This window comes from Chionomys nivalis, chromosome 7, assembly GCF_950005125.1.
Source record: "Chionomys nivalis chromosome 7, mChiNiv1.1, whole genome shotgun sequence".
Taxonomy (NCBI): domain Eukaryota; kingdom Metazoa; phylum Chordata; class Mammalia; order Rodentia; family Cricetidae; genus Chionomys; species Chionomys nivalis.
In genome coordinates this window covers 99696097-99720633 of record NC_080092.1, presented here as the reverse complement: position 1 = coordinate 99720633, position 24537 = coordinate 99696097, and the positions used below count along the sequence as shown (strand labels likewise).

The 24537-nt window shown below is 49.2% G+C and overlaps 1 protein-coding gene across 1 annotated transcript in view; it reads left to right on the top strand.

Moving 5' to 3' along the window:
* Positions 1–24537, top strand: part of LOC130877100 (E3 ubiquitin-protein ligase RNF213-like) — a 77782-nt gene that overhangs the window by 31895 nt on the left and 21350 nt on the right. The window contains exons 27-44 of the mRNA XM_057774002.1: positions 1994–5590; positions 7171–7307; positions 7675–7770; positions 9476–9594; positions 11091–11210; positions 11602–11720; positions 12085–12226; positions 12454–12592; positions 14512–14703; positions 15925–16055; positions 17478–17632; positions 18654–18866; positions 19116–19297; positions 19628–19748; positions 21584–21684; positions 21805–21987; positions 23251–23420; positions 23511–23610. Of these exons, the coding sequence (XP_057629985.1) occupies positions 1994–5590; positions 7171–7307; positions 7675–7770; positions 9476–9594; positions 11091–11210; positions 11602–11720; positions 12085–12226; positions 12454–12592; positions 14512–14703; positions 15925–16055; positions 17478–17632; positions 18654–18866; positions 19116–19297; positions 19628–19748; positions 21584–21684; positions 21805–21987; positions 23251–23420; positions 23511–23610 (6017 nt within the window). The remainder of the gene's footprint in view (positions 1–1993; positions 5591–7170; positions 7308–7674; positions 7771–9475; positions 9595–11090; positions 11211–11601; positions 11721–12084; positions 12227–12453; positions 12593–14511; positions 14704–15924; positions 16056–17477; positions 17633–18653; positions 18867–19115; positions 19298–19627; positions 19749–21583; positions 21685–21804; positions 21988–23250; positions 23421–23510; positions 23611–24537) is intronic.

Here is a 24537-nt window from a genome sequence, read left to right as displayed (position 1 = left end):
TAATTTTCTGAGAAATCGCCACACTGACTTCCAAAGGGGTTGTACCAGCTTGCTCTCCCACCAGCAATGCAGGAGTGTTCCCTTTCCCCCACAACCTCTCCAGCATAAGTTGTCATCAGTGTTTTTGATCTTGGCCATTTTTACAGGTGTGAGATGGAATCTCTGAATTCTTTTGATTTGCATTTCTCTGATGACTAAGGATGTTGAACATTTCCTTAAGTGTCTTTCAGCCATTTTAGATTCATGTGTTGAGAGTTCTATGCTTAGATCTGTACCCACCCCCCCTTTTTTTTTTACTGGATTATTTGTTCTTTTGATGACCATTTTCTTGAGTTCTTTGTATATTGTGGAGAACAGCCCTGTGACCGATTTGGACTTGGTGAGGTTCTTTTCCCATTTTGTAGGCTGTCATTTTGTCTTATCAACCGTGTCCTTTGCTTTACAGAAGCTTCTCAGTTTCAGGAGGTCCTATTTATTATTTGTTTCTCTCAGTGTCTGTGCTGTTGGTGTTATATTTAAAAAGCGATCCCTGTGCTTGCAGGGCATTTTCTTGATTATTGATTGATATAGCTGGGCCCAGCCCGTGAGGGAGTGGGGGAGAGTCCCACCTTAGGCCTGTGCTTCTGAATGGCACAAGGAGACAGGCTGAGCAAACCCTGGAAATCAGTCAGTGTCCTCCCTAGCTGCTGCTTCAGTTCCTGCCTCCATCTTTCTGTCTTGAGTTCCTGCCCTAACTTTCCTCAGTATGGAGTATAACACTAGAGTTGTAAGATGAAATAGGTAACAGGTGTAGTATGGGAGTGGCGGGCTGCGTCCCACCACCCAGCTAGCTTAACCCCCAAAATAACCTCACGGAAATTGTATTAATTTAAACATTGCCTGCCCCATTAACTCTAGCCTCTTATTGGCTAATTCTTACATCTTGATTCAACCCATTTCTAATAATCTGTGCAGAAGCACGAGGCCGTGGCTTACCGGGAAAGATTCAGCCTGTCTGATCTGGTGGCTTCATGGTGGCTCTCTCTGCCTGTCTTCTTCCTCCCAGAATTCTGTTCTTTCTACTCTACCCACCAAAGGGCTGCCCTATCAAAAGGCCAAGGCAGCTTCTTTATTCCACCAATGAAAGCAACACAAATAGAGAAGAACCTCCTACACCAAACAGGTTCTTGGAATATTGCTGTGGCAGATATGACCATGTGCTTTGGAGAAAATTATGGTGTCATTTGAACTGAGGCACTGAGTGCTGAGAGCTCAGTAGACTGTTTTCTGGGAGCTTGTAAGATTAGCATGCAGAGAGTAACACAGACGTAGAGACCTGGCTTGTGCCACATAGAGGGAAGTAAAGATGCATCAGGGATGTCTGAGTGATGTTTTGATGTAAGCAGCTGTGGTTCTGGTCAGCAGGGACTGAAGAATTGTTAGAAAATGCTTCCTTGGTAAAGATGTGTCTTCTAATCCTGTTCTTTAAAACAGCAGCAAGGCAAAAGATGCCAGCCTGTGGAGAGGGGAAATGGTTAAATCTTATGTAGACTTGTAGAGGTAAACACAAAGACACTTTTTGTTGTGGTGGTTGTTTTTGTTTGTTTGTTTGATTTTTTATGTGCATTGGTGTTTTGCCATGGGTGTCAGGTCCCCTGGAACTGAATTTATAGACAGTTGTGAGCTGCCAAGTCGGTGCTGGGAATTGAACCTGGGTCCTCTTGAAGAGCAGTGAGTGCTCCTAACAGCTGACCCATCTCTCCCGCCCCAACACAAAGGCAGTCTTTTTTTTCTTTTGTGTGTGTGTGTGTGTGTGTGTGTTTTGATTCAGGGTTTCTCTGTAGCTTTGGAGCCTGTCGTGGAACTAGCTCTTGTAGACCATGTTGGCCTCAAACTCACAGAGATCTGACTGCCTCTGCCTCCAGAGTGCTGGGATTAAAGGCGTGCACAACCACTGCCTGGCCGCAAAGGCAGTTTTTAACAAACTTGATGACAGTGTGTTTCTTCTTTGCAGAGTGCACGTGCAGCTCTGTCCAGGTTTCTTGACATCTTCCCCAAAGTTACCTGCCGTCCTCCCAAGGAAGTGATCACCATGGAACTGACTCCCAACAGGAGCCATAGGGAACCAGGAATGGACCCAGGGGAGTTCAGCAGTGAAGCTTTCCAAAGACCTTACCAGTATTTAAAACGGTTCCACCAAAACCAGAACCTGGACACATTTCAGTACAAAGAAGGCTCCGAGAAAGGCTCCCCTGGGGAGTGCCTGCAGCATTTCCTGATTTACTGTGGTGTGGTCAACCCTTCCTGGGCAGAGCTCCGGAACTTCGCTTGGTTTCTGAACTGTCAGCTCAAGGACTGTGAGGCTTCTGTCTTCTGCAACCCGGCTTTTACTGGAGACACACTCAGGGGCTTCAAGAACTTCGTGGTAACCTTCATGATCTTAATGGCGAGAGATTTTGCCACTCCGACTCTCCACACTTCAGACCAAAGCCCCGGTAACCACATGGTCACCATGGATGGAGTTGCTGAAGAAGACCTAGCTCCCTTCTCTCTTCGAAAGAGATGGGAGTCAGAGCCCCATCCCTATGTTTTCTTCAATGGTGACCACATGACTATGACATTCATAGGTTTTCACTTGCAGCCCAACAACAATGGCTATGTTGATGCCATCAATCCCTCAAATGGGAAGGTCATCAAGAAGGATGTCATGACGGAAGAACTGTTTGAAGGGCTGAAGCTTCAGAGAGTGCCCTTCAATATCAACTTTGACAACCTGCCCAGACATGAGAAGCTTGAAAGACTCTGCCTGGCACTGGGGATTGAGAGGCCCATTGACCCTGATGAAACGTACGAACTCACAACAGACAATATGCTTAAGATCCTGGCCATTGAGATGCGGTTTCGGTGTGGGATCCCAGTTATCATCATGGGAGAGACAGGCTGTGGGAAAACCAGGCTCATCAAATTCCTTAGTGACCTCAAGCGTGGTACTGTTGAGGCAGAAACTCTGAAGTTGGTGAAGGTCCATGGGGGGACAACTCCATCCATGATCTACTCCAAGGTCAAGGATGCTGAGCGCACGGCCTTCTTCAATAAAGTCCAACACGAGCTGGACACCATCTTGTTCTTTGACGAAGCCAACACAACGGAAGCTGTGAGCTGTATCAAAGAGGTCCTGTGTGACAGAGCAGTGGACGGTAAGCGCCTAAAGGCGGACTCTGGCCTGCATGTCATTGCTGCTTGCAACCCTTACCGGAAGCACTCCCAGGAGATGATCCTCCGCCTGGAGTCAGCAGGTTTGGGATACAGGGTGAGTGCAGAGGAGACTGCAGAGAGGCTGGGCTCCATCCCGCTGCGGCAGCTGGTCTACCGCGTCCACGCTCTGCCTCCAAGCCTCATTCCTCTGGTATGGGACTTTGGACAGCTGAATGACTATGCTGAAAATCTCTATATCCGACAGATCGTGCAGAGAGTGGACTTTATCACGGAAGACCACACTTCTGTGATTGTGGATGTACTGTCCGCCTCTCAGCAGTACATGAGGAAGAGGGCGAATGAATGTGGTTTCGTCAGCCTCCGGGATGTGGAGCGCTGTGTCAAAGTTTTCAGATGGTTTCATGACCACAGTGAGATGCTCTTAAACAAGCTCCCTGATTTTCTCCACGAATCCAGTGACAACAGACACACCTTTGAGAGAGATCCTGTTCTCTGGTCCCTGGTAATGGCCATTGGGGTGTGTTACCATGCCTCTTTAGAAGAGAAAGCATCCTACCGCAGAGCCATTGGCAGGTGCTTTCCAGAACCATACGATGACAGCAAGGTCATTCTTGATGACATCACTCTTGTACAAGATCTTTTTCTGAGGGGGGCACCCATTAGGACAAACATAGCCAGGAACTTGGCTTTGAAGGAGAATGTCTTCATGATGGTAATCTGCATAGAGCTTAAGATCCCCCTCTTCCTGGTGGGAAAGCCCGGCAGCTCCAAATCCCTTGCCAAGATCATTGTAGCGGACGCCATGCAAGGGCAGTCTGCCTTCTCCGATCTCTTCCGCCGCCTGAAACAGGTGCACCTCGTGTCGTTCCAGTGCAGCCCCCACTCCACCCCGCAAGGGATCATCGGCACCTTCAGACAGTGTGCTCGCTTCCAGCAGGGCAAGGACCTGCAGCAGTATGTCTCTGTGGTGGTGCTGGATGAGGTCGGACTGGCAGAAGACTCACCCAGAATGCCTCTGAAGACGCTGCACCCCCTGCTGGAAGATGGGTGCATTGACGATGATCCTGCCCCCTACAAAAAAGTGGGCTTTGTTGGCATTTCCAACTGGGCTCTGGATCCTGCCAAGATGAACCGGGGCATTTTTGTGTCACGAGGCAGTCCCAGTGAGAAAGAGCTCATCGAGAGCGCTGAGGGCATCTGCTCTTCGGACAGGCTGGTTCAGGACAGAATCCGAGCGTATTTCGCACCCTTTGCCAAGGCCTATGAAACAGTGTGTCAGGCCCAGGACAAGGAATTCTTTGGGCTTCGTGACTATTACAGCCTCATCAAGATGGTCTTCGCCAAAGCCAAAGCTTCCACTCGGGGGCTTTCCCCACAAGACATCGCTCATGCTGTCCTTCGGAACTTCAGTGGGAAGGACAACATCCAGGCGCTGGACATCTTTACAGCCAGTCTTCCCGGGGCCAGGTACAAGGAAGACGTCAGCACTGTGGAACTGATCAAGCAGAACATTCACAGCGGTCTGCAGGCGTCCAGCAGGGGGCAGGACGGGGCCGAGTCCCGTTACTTGCTGGTGCTGACCAGGAACTATGTGGCCCTGCAGATCCTGCAGCAGATGCTCTTTGGTGAGGACCAACAACCGGAGATCATCTTTGGCTCCGGCTTTCCCCAGGACCAGGAATACACCCAGATCTGCAGGAACATCAACCGGGTGAAGATCTGCATGGAGACGGGAAAGATGGTGGTGCTGCTGAACCTGCAGAACCTGTACGAGAGCCTGTATGATGCTCTCAACCAGTACTATGTCTACCTTGGGGGCCAGAAGTACGTGGACCTTGGACTGGGTACTCATCGAGTCAAATGTCGAGTCCACACTGACTTCCGCCTCATCGTCATTGAGGAGAAAGATGTGGTGTACCAACAGTTCCCTGTGCCCCTCATCAACCGGCTGGAGAAGCACTACCTGGACATCAACACCGTGCTGGAGGGGTGGCAGAAGGGCATTGTGCGTGAGCTGCAACAGTGGGCCTGTGATTTTGCAGATGTGAAAGCAGACCAGCTCGTTGCCAGGCACAAGTACAGTCCTGCAGATGCGTTCATCGGCTACCACTCTGACGCGTGCGCCTCCGTGGTGCTGCAGGCCGTGGAGAGGCAGGGCCCCAGGGACCTGACTGAGGAGCTGTACCGCAAGGTGTCTGAAGAGGCCAAGCTCATCCTGCTGGATTGTGCGACACCAGATGCTGTGGTCCGGCTGCGTGGTTCCGCACTGGGCTCCTTCACTGCGGAGCGGCTGTCGCGGGACTATTACTCCAAGCAACAACACAACTCCTTCGCAGACTTCCTCCAGGCCCACCTGCGCATGGCCCATCTGGAGGGCCAGGCTGTCTTCACAGAGGTGACCATCTTCCCATAGACTCACCCTCTGCTGATCCAAGGGTCCTAGGCTCCTAGGGTCAGGAACTAAACCTGGATTTACGCCAAAATGCAGGGTGACTTATAGGTAGCATGGGTATGCTGACCCTGGGCTCCCCATTATGTTCTGAGCACAGTGGGTAAGTTCAGCGTCCCTGGCCTCACACTGATCTCTTGTAGGTCAGTGTGTGTGGAGCTTAGAAAGGCAGTGTTCAACCAGGGTCAGCATCACAGGAAGCCTGCTGTGCCCGCGATAGGAGGACAGATGTGGCTTTCTTTAAGAGGCACCCCTAGGGCTGGCTGGGCACATGCAAGGACAAAGGGACTGAGATTGAAAACCTCTGAGAGAATTCACTGGTAAAGCTTGAGGCTCTAAGCTGTGAGTTTTGTGTCCTGAGGTTGAGATGATCAGAAAGCTCTTTCAGGGGTCCTCAGTGGCTCTGCTAAGGAACTCGATCCTTCCTGCCAAGAGCAACACTGCAGGTGAATGTCGAGAAGGGCTGTGGCAATGGGACAACAGTGAGGCAGAGACCATCATGGAAGCAGGTCAGTTAGAAGCTTCAGGATCAGGATAGTCCCTGCACTCAGGAGGCAGAAGCAGACAGATCTCTGATTTTCAGGCCGTCCTGGCCTACTAATGTGTTTAAGGACAGCCAGGGCTACACAGAGAACCCTTGTCTTGAAAAACAAACAAGCAAACAAAGAAATGGCTGGGTGGTTGGAGAGATTGTTCAATGGTGAGAAGCACTGGGCACTGGGTTCTCTTCCAAAGGACCTGGGTTCAATTCCCAGAACCCACATGGCAGCTCATAACCAGCTGTCACTCTAGTTCCAGGGGATTCAGTGCCTCCTTCTGACCCCTGCAGCGACCAGACATACAAGGGGTGCACAGAAATGCATGCATGCAAGAGAGAGAGAGAGAGAGAGACAGACAGACAGACAGACAAACAAAGGTTGGGTGCAGACCACAGGCTAATTACTGACTTCATGGAGGGGCAGTGGGCATGGGCACTTGCTGACAGGGCACTCCCAGAGCCCTCCTCACCTTCCTCACTGCCGCAGGCTTTGATTAGCAACACAGGAAGTTTAGGAATGAGCATCAGGTTTTGAAGTGAGGGACTCAGAAGCTCAGGGATCAGGCAAGGAGGTGAGAACTGGGGGCTCAGGTGTCAGCACAGCCTAAGGGATATTTGAGTTTGCAGTGTGGGCGTGGCCCACTGAGAACAGCTCTGACTGGAGGAAGAGGCCAGAGGCTAACACCTTCTGACACCAGGAAGTCTATCATGTAGAGGGAGTGAGATTTGTGCTGGGTCCTAAAGAATCCTGAGACTCTCTAGAAGGGTCCAAACAGGAAGGAGACCAGGTACCTGTCAGGGCACTTCTCTCGGGTGCTGTGAACCCTGTAGCTCCTCTTACCTGTCTCGTCTCTGGAGAGTCTCTGGGCCTGTGTTCCTCCTGGACACACGGGCACTCATCATGGCAGGGTTCAAGCTCACGTGTCTGGGCTCTAACAGCACAGCCTCCCCACTGGCTTCTGGCCAACAGTTCGCCCCCTCTTTGCAGATCACCACCTTCTCCAGACTGCTGACCAGTACGGACTGTCGAGACTTGGAGTCTGAGCTGAGAGGACTGGCCTCAAGGCCTGCGGTCCTGTCACTGCAGCAGTTCGACACTGAATACTCCTTCCTTAAGGAAGTCCGGTGAGGTGCCCTGCTAGCTCCACTCTCAGGGACCCAGCCTGGCCTGGTGCCATGGCGGGGCTGTAGTAAGTGGCACTGGTCAGTGAACTGGGGGTGGGGGCTTCAGTCTGCAGGGTCATGCCTAGGGCTCCCGCTCGGCCTCTCTGTCCCCACTACTCTAGTCCTCTCACAGAGCTTCCCAGCCTGGTCCTCTGTCTCCCAGAAAGCCTTGCTGGCCATTTGGAATTCTGCTGAGTCATCTGCTTACCTGACCAGGGCATCTCTGCATGCTTTTTCTGTGTGGCCCTGGCCTCACCCTCCATCAGGGAATTCCTTTATCCATTTTCCTGGACGTGGAACTCACCTGGTAATTCCCTTTCTCCTCCAGCTCTTGCTTAATGAACCCAGCCAGCCGTAAAATCCTTGTCATCCAGACGGACTTTGACGATGGCGACCACGGCGCCCAGCTTGTAGCCTCTGCCAAGTATGTTTTCAGGGTTGTCTAGAAGAAACAACACAGGGAAGCAACACTCCCTCACAGCCTCAGAAGAATCTCTCTCTGAAGCACTGCAGTGCCACGAGAAACAGAAATTAACAAGAAAATCCTCTTCCTTGCAGCAGACGAGTGTATAAATAAATGAAAAATGAAAAAAGCTGGAGGTCTAGGGACTAGCGCATTCACGTGAGCAAGAGGACCTGAGTTCAATCCCCAGCGCCCACGTAAAGTCTGGGTGTAGCAATGCACACTTGCCATACCAGTGCTGGGGAGACAGAGCAGATGATCCTTGGGCAAGCTTAGCCTACTGAGAGAGCCCATGTCCTAGTGAGACTGTCTTGATCTCTCCTAAGGACTGATACGTGAGGTTGATCTCTAGGTTCCACGGTAGTGCACACACGTGCATGCACAGCCACACACACTGCAGGGAGAGCAAAACTGTAAACACAAGTGTAAACAGTAGCCCTTTAATAGTATGTTTAGTAATGTCCTTGAACGATGTTTGCGGTCACTCTAGCCATGGTTTCCAAATGCAATGAATTTTTTTTGCAAGTTCAAGAGCAGTAACTGAGGAGACTGTGGGAGTGTTGTGGAAATGGGATGTGTGTGGTTTGTGGATGTGTGTTATGTTTGTGGTTTGTACATGTGTATTATGTGTGAGTGTGGTGTGTGGTTCTTGGATGTGTGTGTGTTTGACCAAGGTTTTTTTTTTGATATTTTGATTTTTTTTTTGATATTTTGAGACACAATTTTTTTAAAATTTATTTATTTATTATGTATGCAGTTTTCTGCCAGCATGTATCCCTGCAGGTCAGAAGAGGGCACCAGATCTCATTACAGATGGTTGTGAGTCACCATGCGGTTGCTGGGAATTGAACTCAGGACCTCTGGAAGAGCAACCAGTGCTCTTAACCTCTGAGCCATCTCTCCAGCCCCCAAGAGACACGGATTTTCTATGTAACGACGTAGGCTGTCCTGGAACTCATTTTGTAGACCGAGCTGACCCCAAGCTCCCAGAGATCTGCCTGCCTCTGCTTCCCCAGAGCTGGGATTAAAGGCGTGTGCCACCACTGCCCAGCAACCTCAATTATGTTCATAAACCAGTTCTCCATCACTGAGCTACAACAGCCCTCTTTTTAATTTTTAAAATAATCATTTTGACTGTGAGGGCATATGTGTGTTCGCCTGTATGTACATGTACCTGGTACCTACAGAGGCCAAATGAGGGCATTGACTCTCCTGGAACTGGAGTTGCAGGCAGCAGTAATCCACCATGTGGGTGCTGAGAATCAATCCTGGGTCCTCTGGGAGAGCAGCAAGTGCTCTTAACTGCTGAGCCAGCTCTCTTGCCTTGAACTTATAGTCCTCATGATTCAGTCTCCTGAGGAGTGTGACAGGCCTGTGCTACCAGGCCCTGCTTCTAAAGTGTGTGTGTGTGTGTCCTTTTCAACACTGTGCGCAGGGCTCCTTAGCCTGTGTCACAGCAAAGCAAGGACTTGAGAGCACATGATTCTATTCAGGAAAAGAAGGGCACTCCTGAGCAGAGGATTCTGGGAAGATGGGAAGTGAGCCCAAATCATCATGAGGTTGTGAAGGGCATTTTAATCTCCTGACACTGTGAGACTGAGATTCCCCGTCAGCTCTCAGCACAGGTTTGCTTCCCTGGTACTGATTTGTTTTGCTTTTTAAACAGGTATTCCACCATCAATGAAATTAACAAAACTCAAGGAACGAAGGACTTTGTCTTCATTTATTTCATCACGAAACTTTCCCGAGTGGGAAGTGGTACATCGTACGTGGGGTTCCATGGAGGTAGGACCACAGTACCCCAGGACAGAGGTTCTCAACAGTGGGTCACATGTCAGATATCCCGCAGATCACATATGTACCTTACGAGTCAAAACGGTAGCATGCTTATAGTTATGAGTAGTAATGAAATCATTTTATGGTTGGGGTCACCACAACATAAAGATCTGTATTAAGGGGTCACAGCGTCAGGAAGGTTGACAGCCACTGCTCTAGTGTGTATTCCTTTAAGTAGTATTTGAGGTGTGGTCCTGTGTCTGAAATTAGAATCTGAATCCCAACAATACTTTTAGCTGGGTATGGTGATTGCACACACTTCTATCCCAGATTTTTGGAGGCTGAGGCAGGAGGATTGCAGGTTCAAGACTAGATTACAAAGAAAAGACTTGGTCTCGAAAACAAAGAAAGAAACGAACCAACTTTGGCACACAGCAGTGCCGTTAGCATCTCCGTGTCTACACGGGTGAGCACTGTCAGCTGACTCCAACCTTCTGTGGTGGAGGAATTCTGGGATCTTCCCATGCACTAGCGACAACACACCTGAGTTTCTCCCATTTCCTGTCAGTTTTCTGCACTGACTCTGGGAGAAACGCTGTCTTCATATCAGTCCCCTGCTCTCCTGCTTCAAGGCATGTCTATTCCAGAAATGGGAATAAGCAATGGATAATTTCATAGATAATGGAGAGCAGACCTTGCCAGTGCCTCACACGCCTTTACTAATGATGACGAGGTGGCTGCAGTGTCACCCATGGGCCCTTTACTAATGGTGACGAGGTGGCTGCAGTGTCTCCCATGGGCCCTTTACTAATGATGACGAGGTGACTGCAGTATCACCCATGAACTCTTTACTAATGATTATGAGGTGACTGGTGAGATATGGATGAGGAGTCCCGAGCTCACCATGGCACTTTGCAAAAGCTTACTTAACATCATAAAGAGTGCTTAGGTTGATCTTGTCCACAGATCTTGTAGTTTCTCCCATGGCTAGGGGCTTAGACTTTGGGGTACTGATGACCCCATCTGCTGGAATGTAATTAAAACTAAGAGCTCAGCAATTAAGAGTGCCGAATGCTGGTGCAGAGGACCTGGGTGTGATTCCTAGCACGCACACGGAATTATAGCCATCTATATATCCAGTTCCAAGGGATCTGAAAACCTCGTCTGACCTGCAAGGCACACACATGGTGTACATATATACTTGTTGGCAAATAATCAATACATAAAAAACATTTAATCAATATTACAAAAAAATCTGGTTTAGCCCAGCCATATGGACCAGGAAATAAAGGCACTTTCTGTGAATCTTAACATTCTGAGTTTGATCCCCAGGCTCCACACAGTGCTATGGCACATGTGTGCACACACGTACACATACAGATGCACACAAAACTAATAATAAAATAAACAAATGGACATAAGGAGCCAGGCCGGCATATGTGGTTTGCAATGACGTAAGGACACAGCTAGACTACAGAGGGCTCCAGTGACTGTGTTCCTCACAGGGCTCTGGCGGTCTGTACACATCGACGACCTCCGCAGATCCACAATCATGGTCTCAGATGTCACTAAACTGCAGAATGTCACCATCAGCCAGCTCTTCAAGCCAGCCGACAACCCTGAGCGTGAGTCACAAGACAGCCATCTGGGGACATGGTGGAAGTGACCAGGGAAATGTCAGGGGCGGCAGTGCTGTGGTGCTGGATGCAGAGCCACGCTGCTCTTGCAGCCCCGACCCTCAGAGTTCATAACAAACTGTGGTGCGGCCGAGAGGAAGGCGCCCTGAGTGTGCCCACAGCTCGCCAATCTACTTAGGGTTCCTTTGCCAGCCCTTAGAGGCCAGGCTAGGGAGCACCTGGGCAAGACTTGGAGCTGATAGACAGGCACATGTTCCTTTACTAGGGCCACCACTACAGATAGGGGCAGGGAAGCCGGGCAAGTCCCAGACCATGTGACACACCCCATTCTGGTCCTCATGGTAACTGGAGCATGTTTGCCTTGCCTTCTGTCTAACAGATGACCCAGAGGAGGCGATGGAGACAGAGACCAGCGAGTCAGGGGAAATGGCAGAGGAAAAAATGGAAGTGGAAGGTGCAGAGGAGCCGGAGATGGTATCTGACCCTGGAGGCTGTGATGTGAGTATTGCTTTTCCCATTGGCTAAGGGAGCTGCATCTTTGACCTCTCTCCTGGGAGTTATAAGAACCCTGTAGTTATGACTGGGGGAGGGTTAGCCTGGACCCTGTCCTCCTTCCACAGTGGATGTGTGAGTGAATCATTCCCTTCACTAAGTTCTGTCCCATTCCTCATCCTGGCTCGCTTGCTAATGTTGGTCATGGCGGGATATGGCTGGTAGGCTGTAGTGCAACTTTTGCCATAATGACCACCAACTGGGACCACATGGTTGCCAACACGAAACCATCATTTCACATGGGTGGCCTGGCCTTTGTCCAGACTGGAACTGGCAACTAGAAGCCTGTTCTCTTCCTGGGTGTGCACAGGTCCTGGACACCACCAGACTGCTGCGGAGCTGTGTGCAGAGTGCAGTGGGGATGCTCAGGGACCAGAATGAGAGCTGCGCACGCAGCACGAGGAGAGTCACCATTCTTCTTGGCCTCTTAAATGAAGACAGCGCACGCAGTGGTGAGTGAGCTCTGCACCGTAGTGCGCATCTTCCATCTCATGTGGAGAGGGTGACCTTCCAGGCTTCTTGGACTTGGCAGGAGCAGCAGACAACGGATTATGTAATAGAACTTTCCCGATCATAGGGTGGGCAGCTTTTCTCATGGGTAAGGAGGGTCAAAAACTATGATGGGTCCTACAACCATGTGTGCATGAATTCATCAAATCAGTTCCCATCGTCTTCACAGCCTCCTTTTTGCGGGAATCTAAGATGCGCCTCAATGTTCTCCTAAAGAAGCAAGAAGAGAACCAGACCCCGAGTCAAAAGCAGTGGGTCACCAGGGAGGCTGCCAATCAGGATGCCCTCCAGGAGGCAGGCACCTTCAGGTACAGGGTAAAAGAAGCAGGGAGGCCTTTGTAGCACTCCAGTGATGTAGTCTGCTGGTGTGACTGTCAGTGATGTGCTCCTGCTGGTGTGACTCAGTGATGCACTCCTGCTGGTGTAACTCTTACACCAAAGATAAGTGCCCAGGTGTTTCTTTCTACACCCTGAGCAAACTGGAGATGTAAACTGCCTTAAATGAATCTGGACGATGGCTATACTTGATATTTCTGATCTTTTCTTATTTTCTTTAATGTTTTTTTGTCATAAAAATATTGAGGGAGCCAGGCAGTGGTGGTGCACACCTTTACTTCCAGCCCTCAGGCAGGCCTCTGTGAGTTTGAGCTCCTCCTGGTCTACACAGCAAGTTCCAGGACAGTCAGGTCTACACAGAGAAACAGTCTCAAAAAATAAACAATTCAGGGAAACCCAAGCTCATCTATTCCTGGGGGTGTGAGGGTCTTCCACAGAAAGCGATGGTGTCAGAGGCTGTGAGCTGGAGCTGACAATGGTGCTGACAGCGTGAGGTGGCCCTGCTACAGCATCAGGAGCCAGGAGAGTACTCTATTATATATGGTCCTTTCCCCACAAAACCGTGACCATTTCCTCTGGACTTGTGAGGGGCTTTGAAAAGACTGTGGTGGGGACTGAGCTACTACTGTGGGTCTTTGGGGGACCTCAGGCCGTGTCTTCATCTCTACAGACAGTGGTTCCATCTCCCAGGTAGAACCGTGGTGATTGGGGATTACTGGTGTTGCTATCCCTGGTGGTACTGTTCCACCCTCTGGAACTTTTCTGTTTCAATCATCTCTTCTACCTGTCTTGCCTACTTCCACCTTTTGAAGGAACCTTTAAGAACTGATATCAACGCCAGTTGCATTTCTACTTCCTGTGGATTATCACCATCTTTTAATATGTTTTAAACATTCCATCTCATCTTTCTGCACCGTGTTCTGGAATTGTTTGGTCTCTCGGACTCAGAGCAGAGTGGACGGCTCAGTTCTCACTGCAGTGCTCATGACGGCCGCTCTCCAGTGCCTGCCCTCGCTCTGCTCACCAGCAGTGTCCCAACATCAGGTTACAGCAGCCCCATTTAATATATGTGAACTTCTCTGGGTGGCGGCCTCACAGCCCACTCGTCTGTCTTAAATGGCTCGAGCTCACAGCACTGTTCCTTGTTTTGAGCCTGCAGTCTGTCTGCAGTGAGGTCTCCCAGCTCCTGACTGACAGCACACACCTCAGTGTCCTGCCTCATCTCAGCTGCTCCAGCCTTCACCTCACACTGTAGTCCTTGTATTGCCTGTCATAGTGTGAGGTGTGCTTGCTAAGCCAAGGGAGGTCTTTGTCCACTGTACGAATGTATTCTTCCTCAGCAGGTTTCAATCTCTTCTCTTAACGTTCTCTGTATTAGATGCTAACACTAGATAGCAGTTTCTAACATTACTTAATAATTGTTTTCCTATAATCTTCTAATCAATTATTGACTTAACCATTCTGTGTAAATGTCTCCTTGGGATGGTGCTGAAGGTTGAACTTAAATCTTGGTTCATGGTAAGCTGGTACTCGCCACTGATTCACATCATAGTCCTTAGCAGGTCAGCAGCACAGAGTGATGTAGTTAACAACATGCTGTTAACCATGTAACTCATACTGCTAACCATGTGACCCATGCGGCTAACCATGTAGTCCATGCTTTAAACCATGTGACCCATGCTGCTAACCATGTAGTCCATGCTGCTAACCATGTGACCCATGCTGCTAACAGCTGAGCCATCTCCAACCATGTTCCCCATTCTTGAAAACACTGGCAAGCTACTGTTATTCCAGCTTCCATGTGGGAACCTCAGGACGAGAATGCAGAGGCAGCAGTAGTGCGTGTCGTGAGTACCCTAACCATAGTGGGTTTCTTCTGCCCCTGCTGCAGGCATACCCTTTGGAAGCGGATCCAAAATGTGGTCATCCCCTTCCTGGCCAGCATGATATCTTACATCGACAGAGATGGCAACCTGGAGCTATTGGCTCAGTCAGATTCTCCAGCCTGGGCCCAAGATCTTTGGATGTTTATTTTCAGAGACATTAAGTTCCTGAACATCCCTCTTGTGGTAAACAACACAGGGTGAGTGGAAGCCTTGCTTTTATGGAGGGGAAGCTGAGAACAGAGCAGCACCGTGTTCTCTCCCCAAGCTAGTGCTGGTACCCTGTGCACCCGCTCAGTGCATCCTGGAGCAACACAGCAGCAGACAATGCTCACAGAAACCCTGAGAGGTCCTGGTCACTCTGCTGTTCCATCTGCCTACTCTGAGGGCACATGTGATGTTCAGCTCACCAGGTTCTATTGTGCACACAGATGCTGAGGTGGCAGAACCAATGCTTTGCCTTTCCTGTGCTTCTCCCTTCCCCAAGGCCTGACCTGTGGGGCTTGGACTCACAAAAACTTTGGCTCCAAAATGTAGACTATAAAGAAATACATGAAGAAGGGGATATTGAAAATTGTGTGGGTACCATGTGTGTGGGTGCACATAGAGCCCCAAAGAGGGTGTTGGATCCCTGGAGCAGGAGTTACAGACCGTTGTGAGCCACTGAATGTGGGTAACTGGAACAGAACTGAGCTCGGGTAGAGCAGAAAGCACCCTTAACTACTGAACCATCTCTCCAGTAATGGGACTCTGAACTGCTGGTGGGAGCACTTACTTAGAGTACAGCGTGCTGCTGATGTTCATGTAAGAAAGCTTCAAGCTTATGTTCAGACCTCTGCACAGGAGGAGTAGGGGAGGCGGAGGCCACAGAGACTTGGTTCTGCCACAGAACTTTGGGCAACTAACTTGGCTCTTGCTGCCACTTTTCTTCTGTCTGTAAACAAGGGTTTTCTTTGAGTTCATATATAGCAGAATCACTGACCTGGAAACCCACCTGCAGCTATCCACAAGACCTTAAACAGTAGTCTTTTAAATTTTTTAATTTTAAAAATTTATTTTGTGTGTGTATGCCCATATGTGCACATACATGTGCATTAGCACAGCATATCTTCCTCAGTCAGGGCAGACCTCTTGTTAAAGGTTTGTTTTTATTTGTGTGTGTCTGTCTATATCTGTTTACACGGTTGTCCATTGAGACCAGAAGAGCCCTTGGAGCTGTAGCTACAGGCAATTATCATCCATGGTGTGGGTGCTGGGAACTGAACTCAGGTCCTCTGGAAGAGCAGCATCTGCTTTTACCTGCTGAGCCTTTTCTCCTATGATAGCCTCTCTCTCTCAGGACTGAAGGGCTGGCGTTGTGCACACTACCTCATTACTCAAGTAACAACTCACAAACCTCCCTCTCGTTTGCCTTGCTGCAGGTCCTCCATCCTGGTACAGAGCCACATGAACCTGCCCAAGGACGCCTGCAATGCTGTGCCTTTCAGCTGGAGGATCAGGGACTACCTGGAGGAGCTCTGGATGCAGGCTCAGTATATCACAGACACAGAGGGTGAGCTACCCGACAGCAGGCTCAAGGCAATGCACAAACATTAACCTGCTCAGCCGGGCATAGGCAGCACACACCTTTAATCCCAGCACTTGAGAGGTAGAGTGGGCGGATCTCTGTGAGTTCGAGACTAGCCTGGTCTATGAGAGGTAGTTCCTGGACCGGCTCAGAAGCTACAGAGAAACCCTGTCTTAAAAAAACAAAATTTTTACAACAAAATCTTCAGCCAAAAAAAAAACAAAACAAAAAACAAAACCAAAATTTCAAAAAAAGAATTTACCTGCTCAAGACAGGGCAATTTTGGAGGTTTCAGTTTTAACACTCTAGTAGAGCAGCCCCCAGAATGGTGTTTGAAAACTTCTGTTGCAGGGCTGACAAGGTGGCTCAGTGGGCATAGGCGTCTGGCACCAAGCCTGATAATCTGAATTCAATCCTTGACATCTGCATGTCAGGAGGAGGGAACTGATTGCTACAAGTTGTCCTTTGACCTCCACACATGTGCTGTGATACATGAATACATGTGCATGCACACATACATGCACAAATACATGTAACCATAAATCAAAATTCTACTGAAAGCAGAAGTCTCCAAGGGTCATAAGTCTATAGGTGACGTGACAGGGTAAATCCTTTTGTCACTGTTTGGAAGCATGACAATTGGGCCATGTTACCTCAGGGAAGAGTTTGCTTCCCAGACTAGGAAGGATTTTCTCACCTGGGCTCCTGGACAACTCAGGGAAATGTCCCCATCATGGAATTTATCAGAGCAGAGCATCCTCCTCCATGTGGAGCCATCAGGTCCTCCCCGTCACAGAGCACCTTGCTGTCAAACATTAGGGATCTGGCCATTGTCCCTCTAGAAAAATTGACAGTCTAGCATCTCGTGGGAAGCAGTTTTCATGCAGAGTCTTCCTCAGCACCTACGCAGAGGCCCGGATACTCTGAGCAGACCCTGTTTTCCCAGATCAGCTTGGGCCACTCTCTTTGAACCCCTATGAAGCAGGCTGTCCTGGGAGGCACCCTCCTTTTCCTGAAGACAGACCCTCTGCCCCTGCTGGTTCTGAGCAGCTGCGAGCAGAGTCAAGGGAAGCAGAGTGATTGTTGGTGTGGCCCCAGACCCCAGCCCCAGGACCAGCCTCTGCCTACACGCCTGGAACTCTAGACAGACCACAGACAGGGTGTCACCCGTGTTTTCTCCCCGGGCTAGCTAGGCTGTTCGTGACCCAACCTTAACACTGGTTCTGCCTCTGTTTGTTTTCCCTGCCTTCTGTACAGCGGCCAGGCAGCCAGCACCACTCTGGGCTCCAGTTCAGCACAGCCACCCCTCCAGCCTGGGTCTCATGGCTCCTTCTTATGGCAGTGACCTCTTTCTTCCCTAGACTCAGGGTTTCACCTGTTGATGCCACCCTCTGCCTTCTCCCGTAGGGTTATCTAAGAAGTTTGTGGAAATCTTCCAGAAGACTCCCTTGGGCAGGTTTCTGGCTCAGCTCCCTGTGGCACAGCAGCAGGATCTCCTGCAGAGCTACTCGAAGGACTTCCTGCTTTTGACCATGAAAGTGGCTTCAAGGGAGGAGTTAAAGGTAGGTATGGATGATACGGACAGGAGCCCATTCTCACCTCGGCCAGTGTTGCCAGATTGGGATACCCTTAGAGCTACGGGACACTCAGGATCAAACCCCCAGCCTCCACTCTGTGTCTTCTAGAGGCAACCTTGTATCACTTGCACGAGTTCTAAGATCTCTCCATAGCTGCCCTTATAGTGGCAAACATCTATAATCCTAGATAATCTATAATTCCTCCGCTACAGAGATAGAGGCAGGAGGAACAGTAGTTGAAGACCAAAGCAAGTTTAGGAGCAGCCTAGGCTACAGGAGACCAATTGTAATAATAATAATAATAATAATTATAATAAAAATGAAATTCACTGGAAAGATTGATGCATTTGACTGCCACAAACCTTCATACCTCATTGCATAGGTATAAATTTGGGAACATACTATAACCTGTAGGGTCAGAGGTTAATGCAGCTCTTCCTAGAAATCATTATGGATCAAGCCTTGTTTGATTTGTGAGACTTAATAAACCACCTGCTGATAGAATAAATGTGGATGTCTGGATGGAATGCAGTGTCTAAGACCTTAAAAGTGAAATGGAGAAGCCAGGTGGTGGTGGCACCCTTTTAATCCCAGCACCTGGGAGGCAGAGGCAGGGGGATCTCTGCAGTTTGAGATCAGCCTTGGTCTACACAGTGAGTTCCAGGACAGCAAGGGATACATAGAGAAGAAAAAAGAAAATGCCCTACAGACTTGCCTCCAGCCTGATCTTGCAGAGGTGTTTTCTCAGCTGAGGCTCCCTCCTCTCCAATGACTCTGTGTCTAGTTGGCATAAGACTAGTGGGTACACCAGTTTCGAGTGCCATTGAGCAAAATGACCATAAAACTCCACCAGAAAGCAACCAGGTAGTCATCTTCCTAAAGAGACACGAGCTAACAGATTAGATCAACTTTTTTAAAAAAACTCGCTTTAGAATACTTACGATCTTCCACGGAAAAGCATGTCTTCATCATGTACAACTCTGTACTGAACGGCTTTTGTCTCCAGTTGTTGCAGACGGCCCTGTGGTCCTGTCTCTGTGAGCTCCAAGTGACTTCAGGAACGCCTGAGGAAGGGCTCTCTTTGCCCTGGGTGCACCTTGCCTATCAGCACTTCAGGACGCGGCTGCAGAACTTCTCCAGAGTGCTGACTATCCAGCCCCAGGTCCTGAGGAGTCTCAGTGAAGCTGCACAGAAGCAGAACTGGGCTGGGAGTGAAATGGTAGGGGTCTCCCCGGGGAGGGCCAGCTGGGCCTGCCCTCAGTGACGCATCCCATCCACCATGTGAGCAGAGGGCTTATGGAGCCCTGTCCCCATAGGAGATTCTTTACGGGCCCTGTGCAGTGTGGCAGAGGAATAGGGGACAAGCCTGGACCCACAACACACTGGGAATAAGGATGCAGGACTGTGTTGAAGGGTGGTGATGGAGAAGAGGACCCTGCTGGGCAACTGCCAGTTCTCCTTGTTCCAGACACTAGATGCGCTTGCAGCAATGGCCTGTGTTGAAGTCCTGACGGGAGACATCCTGAAGCCGAGTCCCAAGGCCTGGTTACAGATGGTGAAGAATCTGGCCATGCCGCTGGAGCTTGTCTGTTCCAGAGAGTATCTGCGGGGCTGTGGGAACACAACCAGAAACACCGTCCAGGAGGTCAGGTGAGCAGCAAGGGCCTGCTCAGTGCACTCTGTGCTCACCCTGGGACCTTCCAAATCCTACAGCCTGCTGAGAGGGTGGGCAGGAGAGACCTCATTGACCTGTGCTTGTGTTGAGCTTGCAGGACCACTGTGTGTTGAGGTACGGAACATGGCTTGGGTCTCCCATGGCCCTGGTGTGGGAAGAGTAGGGCACTGTCTGGAACAGCGCTGTGCAGGGAAAGAGCCCTCGGACCGCCTCACCTCTAGCTCCAGCCTCTGCTCAGTCCTGCTCTCTCCTCCTGTATCTCTGGCTCCCCTGTCAGAGCTCATGGCTAACTCCTTCTTTGACAGAGCCCTGTGGAACCGCATTTTCTCCATTGCGCTCTTTGTGGAGCATGTTCTCCTGGAGACTGAAAGCCAGATTCCCGAGCTGAGTCAGCTGGTAACCAAGCATGTTTTCTTACTAGACAAGGTGAGTGCTGGGCTTCAGTAAGGTCTGCCCCACTCTGAGCAGCATGGAGAGCTGAAGCCTTCCCTGACAATTTCCTCTGGTTGCAGCACTGTTTCCCTAAACCTTACGATTATTCAATAGATTATTCTTTTTTTAATAATTTATTTTTATTTTATGTACATTGGTTTTTCGCCTGAATGTGTCTGTGTGAGGGTGTCAGATATCCTGGAACTGGAGATACAGAGGGTTGTGAGCTGCCATATGGGTGCAAGGAATTGAACCGAAACCTGGTCCTCAGGAAGAGAAGCCAGTACTATTAACTGCTGAGCCATCTCTCCAGCCTCCTTCTAGAGACTATTTTAAAGCAAAGGTTTGATTTCCCAAAACTAACATTTCTTTTAAAGGTTAGTAATATATACACAGTCAGTCATTACATTATTTACAAGTCAAAATGTCTCATGATATGGAGGTAGGACCCTAAAAGAGAAATAGGGGAGTCAGGTGGTGGTGTCGCATGCCTTTTTTATTTCAAGCACTGAGGAGGCAGAGGCAGGTGGAGCTATGTGAGTTCAAGGGCAACCTGGCCTACATAGTAAGTTCCAGGATAGTCAGAGCTACATAAAGGAGTACTGTCTAAAAAAAATGAATAGGGAAATATTCCGAAGTTGGGAATTTTGTGTTTTGGAAAGCAGCAGTCAGAGCTGGGCAGATGGTTTCGTAGAGAACCAGAGTTCAATCCCCAGAACCCACACATAAAAGCCAGATGTTGTGACTTGTACTTGTAATCCCAGCATTGGGAAGGTGGAGATCCCTGGGAATCTCTGGATGGTCATGATTAGTACACTGTGTCTTTTAAGAATGGGGGTGGGATGGGTGTGGTGATGGCACCTGAGGTTGTCTGTCCTCCAGTCTCCACACGCATGTGGACATACACAGATGACAGCTGAGGTTGTCTGTCCACCAGTCTCCACACGCATGTGGACATGCATTCATGAAAAGCAGAGTCACAGATACTACGATGAATCATGGATAGCAGTTCCACCAAACCTGATAATCTGAGTTATCTGAGTTTATACAGATTGAAAAATAAAATATTGTAATGATTTTTGTTTTTGATTTTTAAAGGCATTTTAAATGTGAGATTGTTTTTTTTTTTTTAAAAGATTTATTTATTTATTACATATACAGTATCCTCAGTGCTTTGCCTGCAGGCCCGAAGAGGGCACCAGATCTCATTACAGATGGTTGTGAGCCACCATGTGGTTGCTGGGAATTGAACTCAGGACCTTTGGAAGAGCAGGTGGTGCTCTTAACCACTGAGCCATCTCTCCAGCCCCCGAGATTGTTTTATTTTGTTTGGTTTTTTTTTTGTGTGTTTTTTTTTTTGAGGCATGGTCTCACTATGTAGCTCTGGGTGTCTTAGAACTCACTATGAAGACCTGGCTGGCCTTGAACTCACCAAGATCTGCCTGCTTTTGTCTCCCAAGTGCTGGAATTAAAGGCAAGCACCACTATGTCTGATCATACTTAATTTATATTTTATGTACATGGCTTTTATGTGTTTTGCCTGCATGCATGTCTGTGTACCACGTGTATGCCTAATACCCAAGGAAGCCAGAGAGAGTGTCAGATCCTTGGAACTGGAAATACAGGTGGTTGAGATTCAAACCACTGCTCTTAAATGCCAACCCACTTCTCGAGCCCACAAAACTCTCCGAACTAGCTAAGAGAAGCATCACAGGAGCCTAGTGTTGTAGGCGCGACATAGTCAGGACAGGACTGCATGTCATCAGTCACTGAGACCATGGTGTTGAGTCTCAGGCCCCTCACTGCTCACTATTGCCCTTCTCCCTCAGTGTCTTGAAGAGAACTCGGACCTCAAGACCCACAGGCCATTTGTGGCTGTAATGAAGATGCTTTGTGAATGCAAGGACAAAGTCAGCAAGACACTCAGCAGGTGAGCTGTGCAGGACAAGACTCCGAGAGTGAGCTCTTCTACACCTGCACTTGGGGTGAAAGGGCGCGCTCCTTCCAGGCAGCTCTTCTGCTCTTCAACTGATTCTCTTCTTGGTTGTAGGTTTGGTATTCAGCCATGTCACATCTGCCTGGGAGATGCACAGGACCCTGTCTGTCTGCCTTGTGATCACGTATGTTGTCTACCCTGCATCAAAACCTGGCTCGTCCCGGGGCAAATGATATGCCCCTACTGCTTAACTGACTTGTCAGACCAGTTCTCACCAACTGTTTCCCGAGAACACAGGTAAGACGCCCTTCCTCCTAAGATTCCTTCCTCTCTTTTTCCTATGCGGTCTCTGGGGAAGCCAGTCTTCCTTTGGTCAGCTTTCCCTGGGTCCAAGGGCTGGATTCAGAGAACTCTCAGAAGCAAGCCTTCCTGGACATCTGCCTCAAAATTCCTTTCCCAAATAAGACAGGCACAAACATGGAGCCAGCCAACTCAGGGGAAATAAACCAGAAAGTCATAAATAATGTCCTCAAGAGAAAACCAAGCATGTAGTTGTGGCTCAGCATCTTCTAGTGGGGAGGGTTGGAGCAACGCTGGGGATGGAACCCAGGGACTCAAGCAGGCTCAGCATGTGCCCGGCCTCTGACCCATACCCCAGCCCTCCTTGTATGTATGTGTTCATGTGGGTGGGTGTCCATATGTGCAAATGAAAGTGAGCATGTGTGCACATAGAAACATCAGATTATCTTCTTTTTTTTTTTTTTTTTTAAATTTATTTATTATGTATACAATATTCTGTCTGTATCCCTGCAGACCAGAAGAGGGCACCAGACCCCATTACAGATGGTTGTGAGCCACCATGTGGTCACTGGGAATTGAACTCAGGACCTTTGGAAGAGCAGGCAATGCTCTTAACCTCTGAGCCATCTCTCCAGCCCCCAGATTATCTTCTTGATCGCTCTCTACCTCATCTTTTGGGACCAGCACCTCCCTAACCTTCAACTCTGCCTCGCTGACCAGCCAGTGAGCTCTAGGACCCTCCTGCCACTCCCCTCCGAGCCCTACTGCTGAGATCAGAGGTGCAAGGATGTCCTTCACCAGTGGTACCATCTGCCCAGATCCTCATCTGTCCTCTTGTTACTCTCTGACGGAGGATGAAGGCAGATGTAGCCCAGATTTCTGGAGATGGACAAGCAGAGGCCTCAGCAGCCCAGACCCTGTTACCCCTCTTCCCCACTCTCTAGGACACCCAGTGATCCAAACACTCGTCTTCCTAAAAGTAATATTGACACTGTTACAGGCTGAAGACCATTCTGACCATTGTAACTCATATCATTTGTTGATTCCAAACAAAAAAGCTAGCCTAGTTTTAAACCCAGCAATTAGAAGACTGATATAGAAGAATGGCCATGAGTTCAAGGTCAAATAAGCATTAAGGCAAAATACTATGCAACTTCACTCTGCCTGGAAGGGTTGGGAACACACTCTCACAGACATCACAGTCTGAAAGGGTTGGGAACACACTCTTACAAGTGATTCTTCACAATTCCCCCCGCCTAGCAAAGCCATCAAGAAGCATGTCCAGTTCCGGAACATGTGTAACAGCTTCTTCGTGGACCTGGTATCCACCATGTGCTTCAAAGATGACACCCCTCCTCAGGAGAGCGTGATTGACAGCCTGTTGTCCTTGCTCTTCATTCAAAAGGAGCTGCTGAGAGACGCTTCCCAAAGTGAGTTGTCTGCTTCCCATAAATGTAAAACCCAGATTTCAGCTCAGCTGTGTACCGTGATGTGCACTACAGCCCCTTCTCTGGTTGCAGAGCATCGTGAACACACAAAGTCTCTGTCTCCATTTGAGGATGTCGTCGACAAGACTCCTGTCATCCGCTCTGTGCTCCTAAAACTGCTTCTCAAGTACAGGTTAGTGGCCCTCATCTGGAGCTTTGATTCCCTTGGCCTTTTGTGACTGTGTCTTGGCTACATTACGGCTGGAAGCTGATATGGTCCGGAGAAGCTGCTTCTGTGTGAGCAAACCCAGCTCAATTGAAGGCTGTGTGCTTAGTGTGAGCAGGGAACTGGAACTGAATCCAGCAGCCAAGGGACAATGCAGGCTTTTACATCTGTATATATAGTACATGTGACCACACCCAAAGTAAATCAGTATCTTAAAGACTATTGGCTGAAGGAATTCCCACAGTACCCAAAGGCCATGGAAGGGCCCAGCAGCAAGTGATACTTATGAAGAAGCCATGGTGTGCTTCTGGCCCCAGCTCCTGCCACCCAGCCTTTTGGGTACCTGCAGTGGCGTCCTTAAGGCTGCTGTAGACAGTCTGGAGTCGTAGTCCTGGTTCCGATCACTACTGAGCACACAGAGCTGTGGAAATGCAAGTTTCATGCATTTGCTTTCCTACGCCATGACCCTTAAGGGTAAGAACCACTGTTCTGTGGGGCCAGAAGCGCTCATGGACCCCAGCGGCACAGCAGAGCACTGTGGTCACCTTAGAGTCACGTGGAGTCATTCTGAGTTAGGAACCAGCTGCTTGTTTCAGGTTGGCTATCTGTGCCTGGAAGAGCAGCTTCAGGAGCACAGAGCTGGGCCCACGGGCATTTCCTGAGAACAGAGTGATCGTGTCTCAGCTAAACACTATGGTATTTGCTGCCAATAATACAGTTTAACCATTAAGTCAGAATTTAAATTTTAGACATTATGTATCCTCTACCACAAGCTGATCCACTTTCTGTGCAGATCCGTGGTGATATTAATGACTTTATATTATGGGGTATTTTTTCCAGGGCATTCTACAATAAAAATGTACGAATAGTGCAAGAGTTTTCAAATGACCAGTG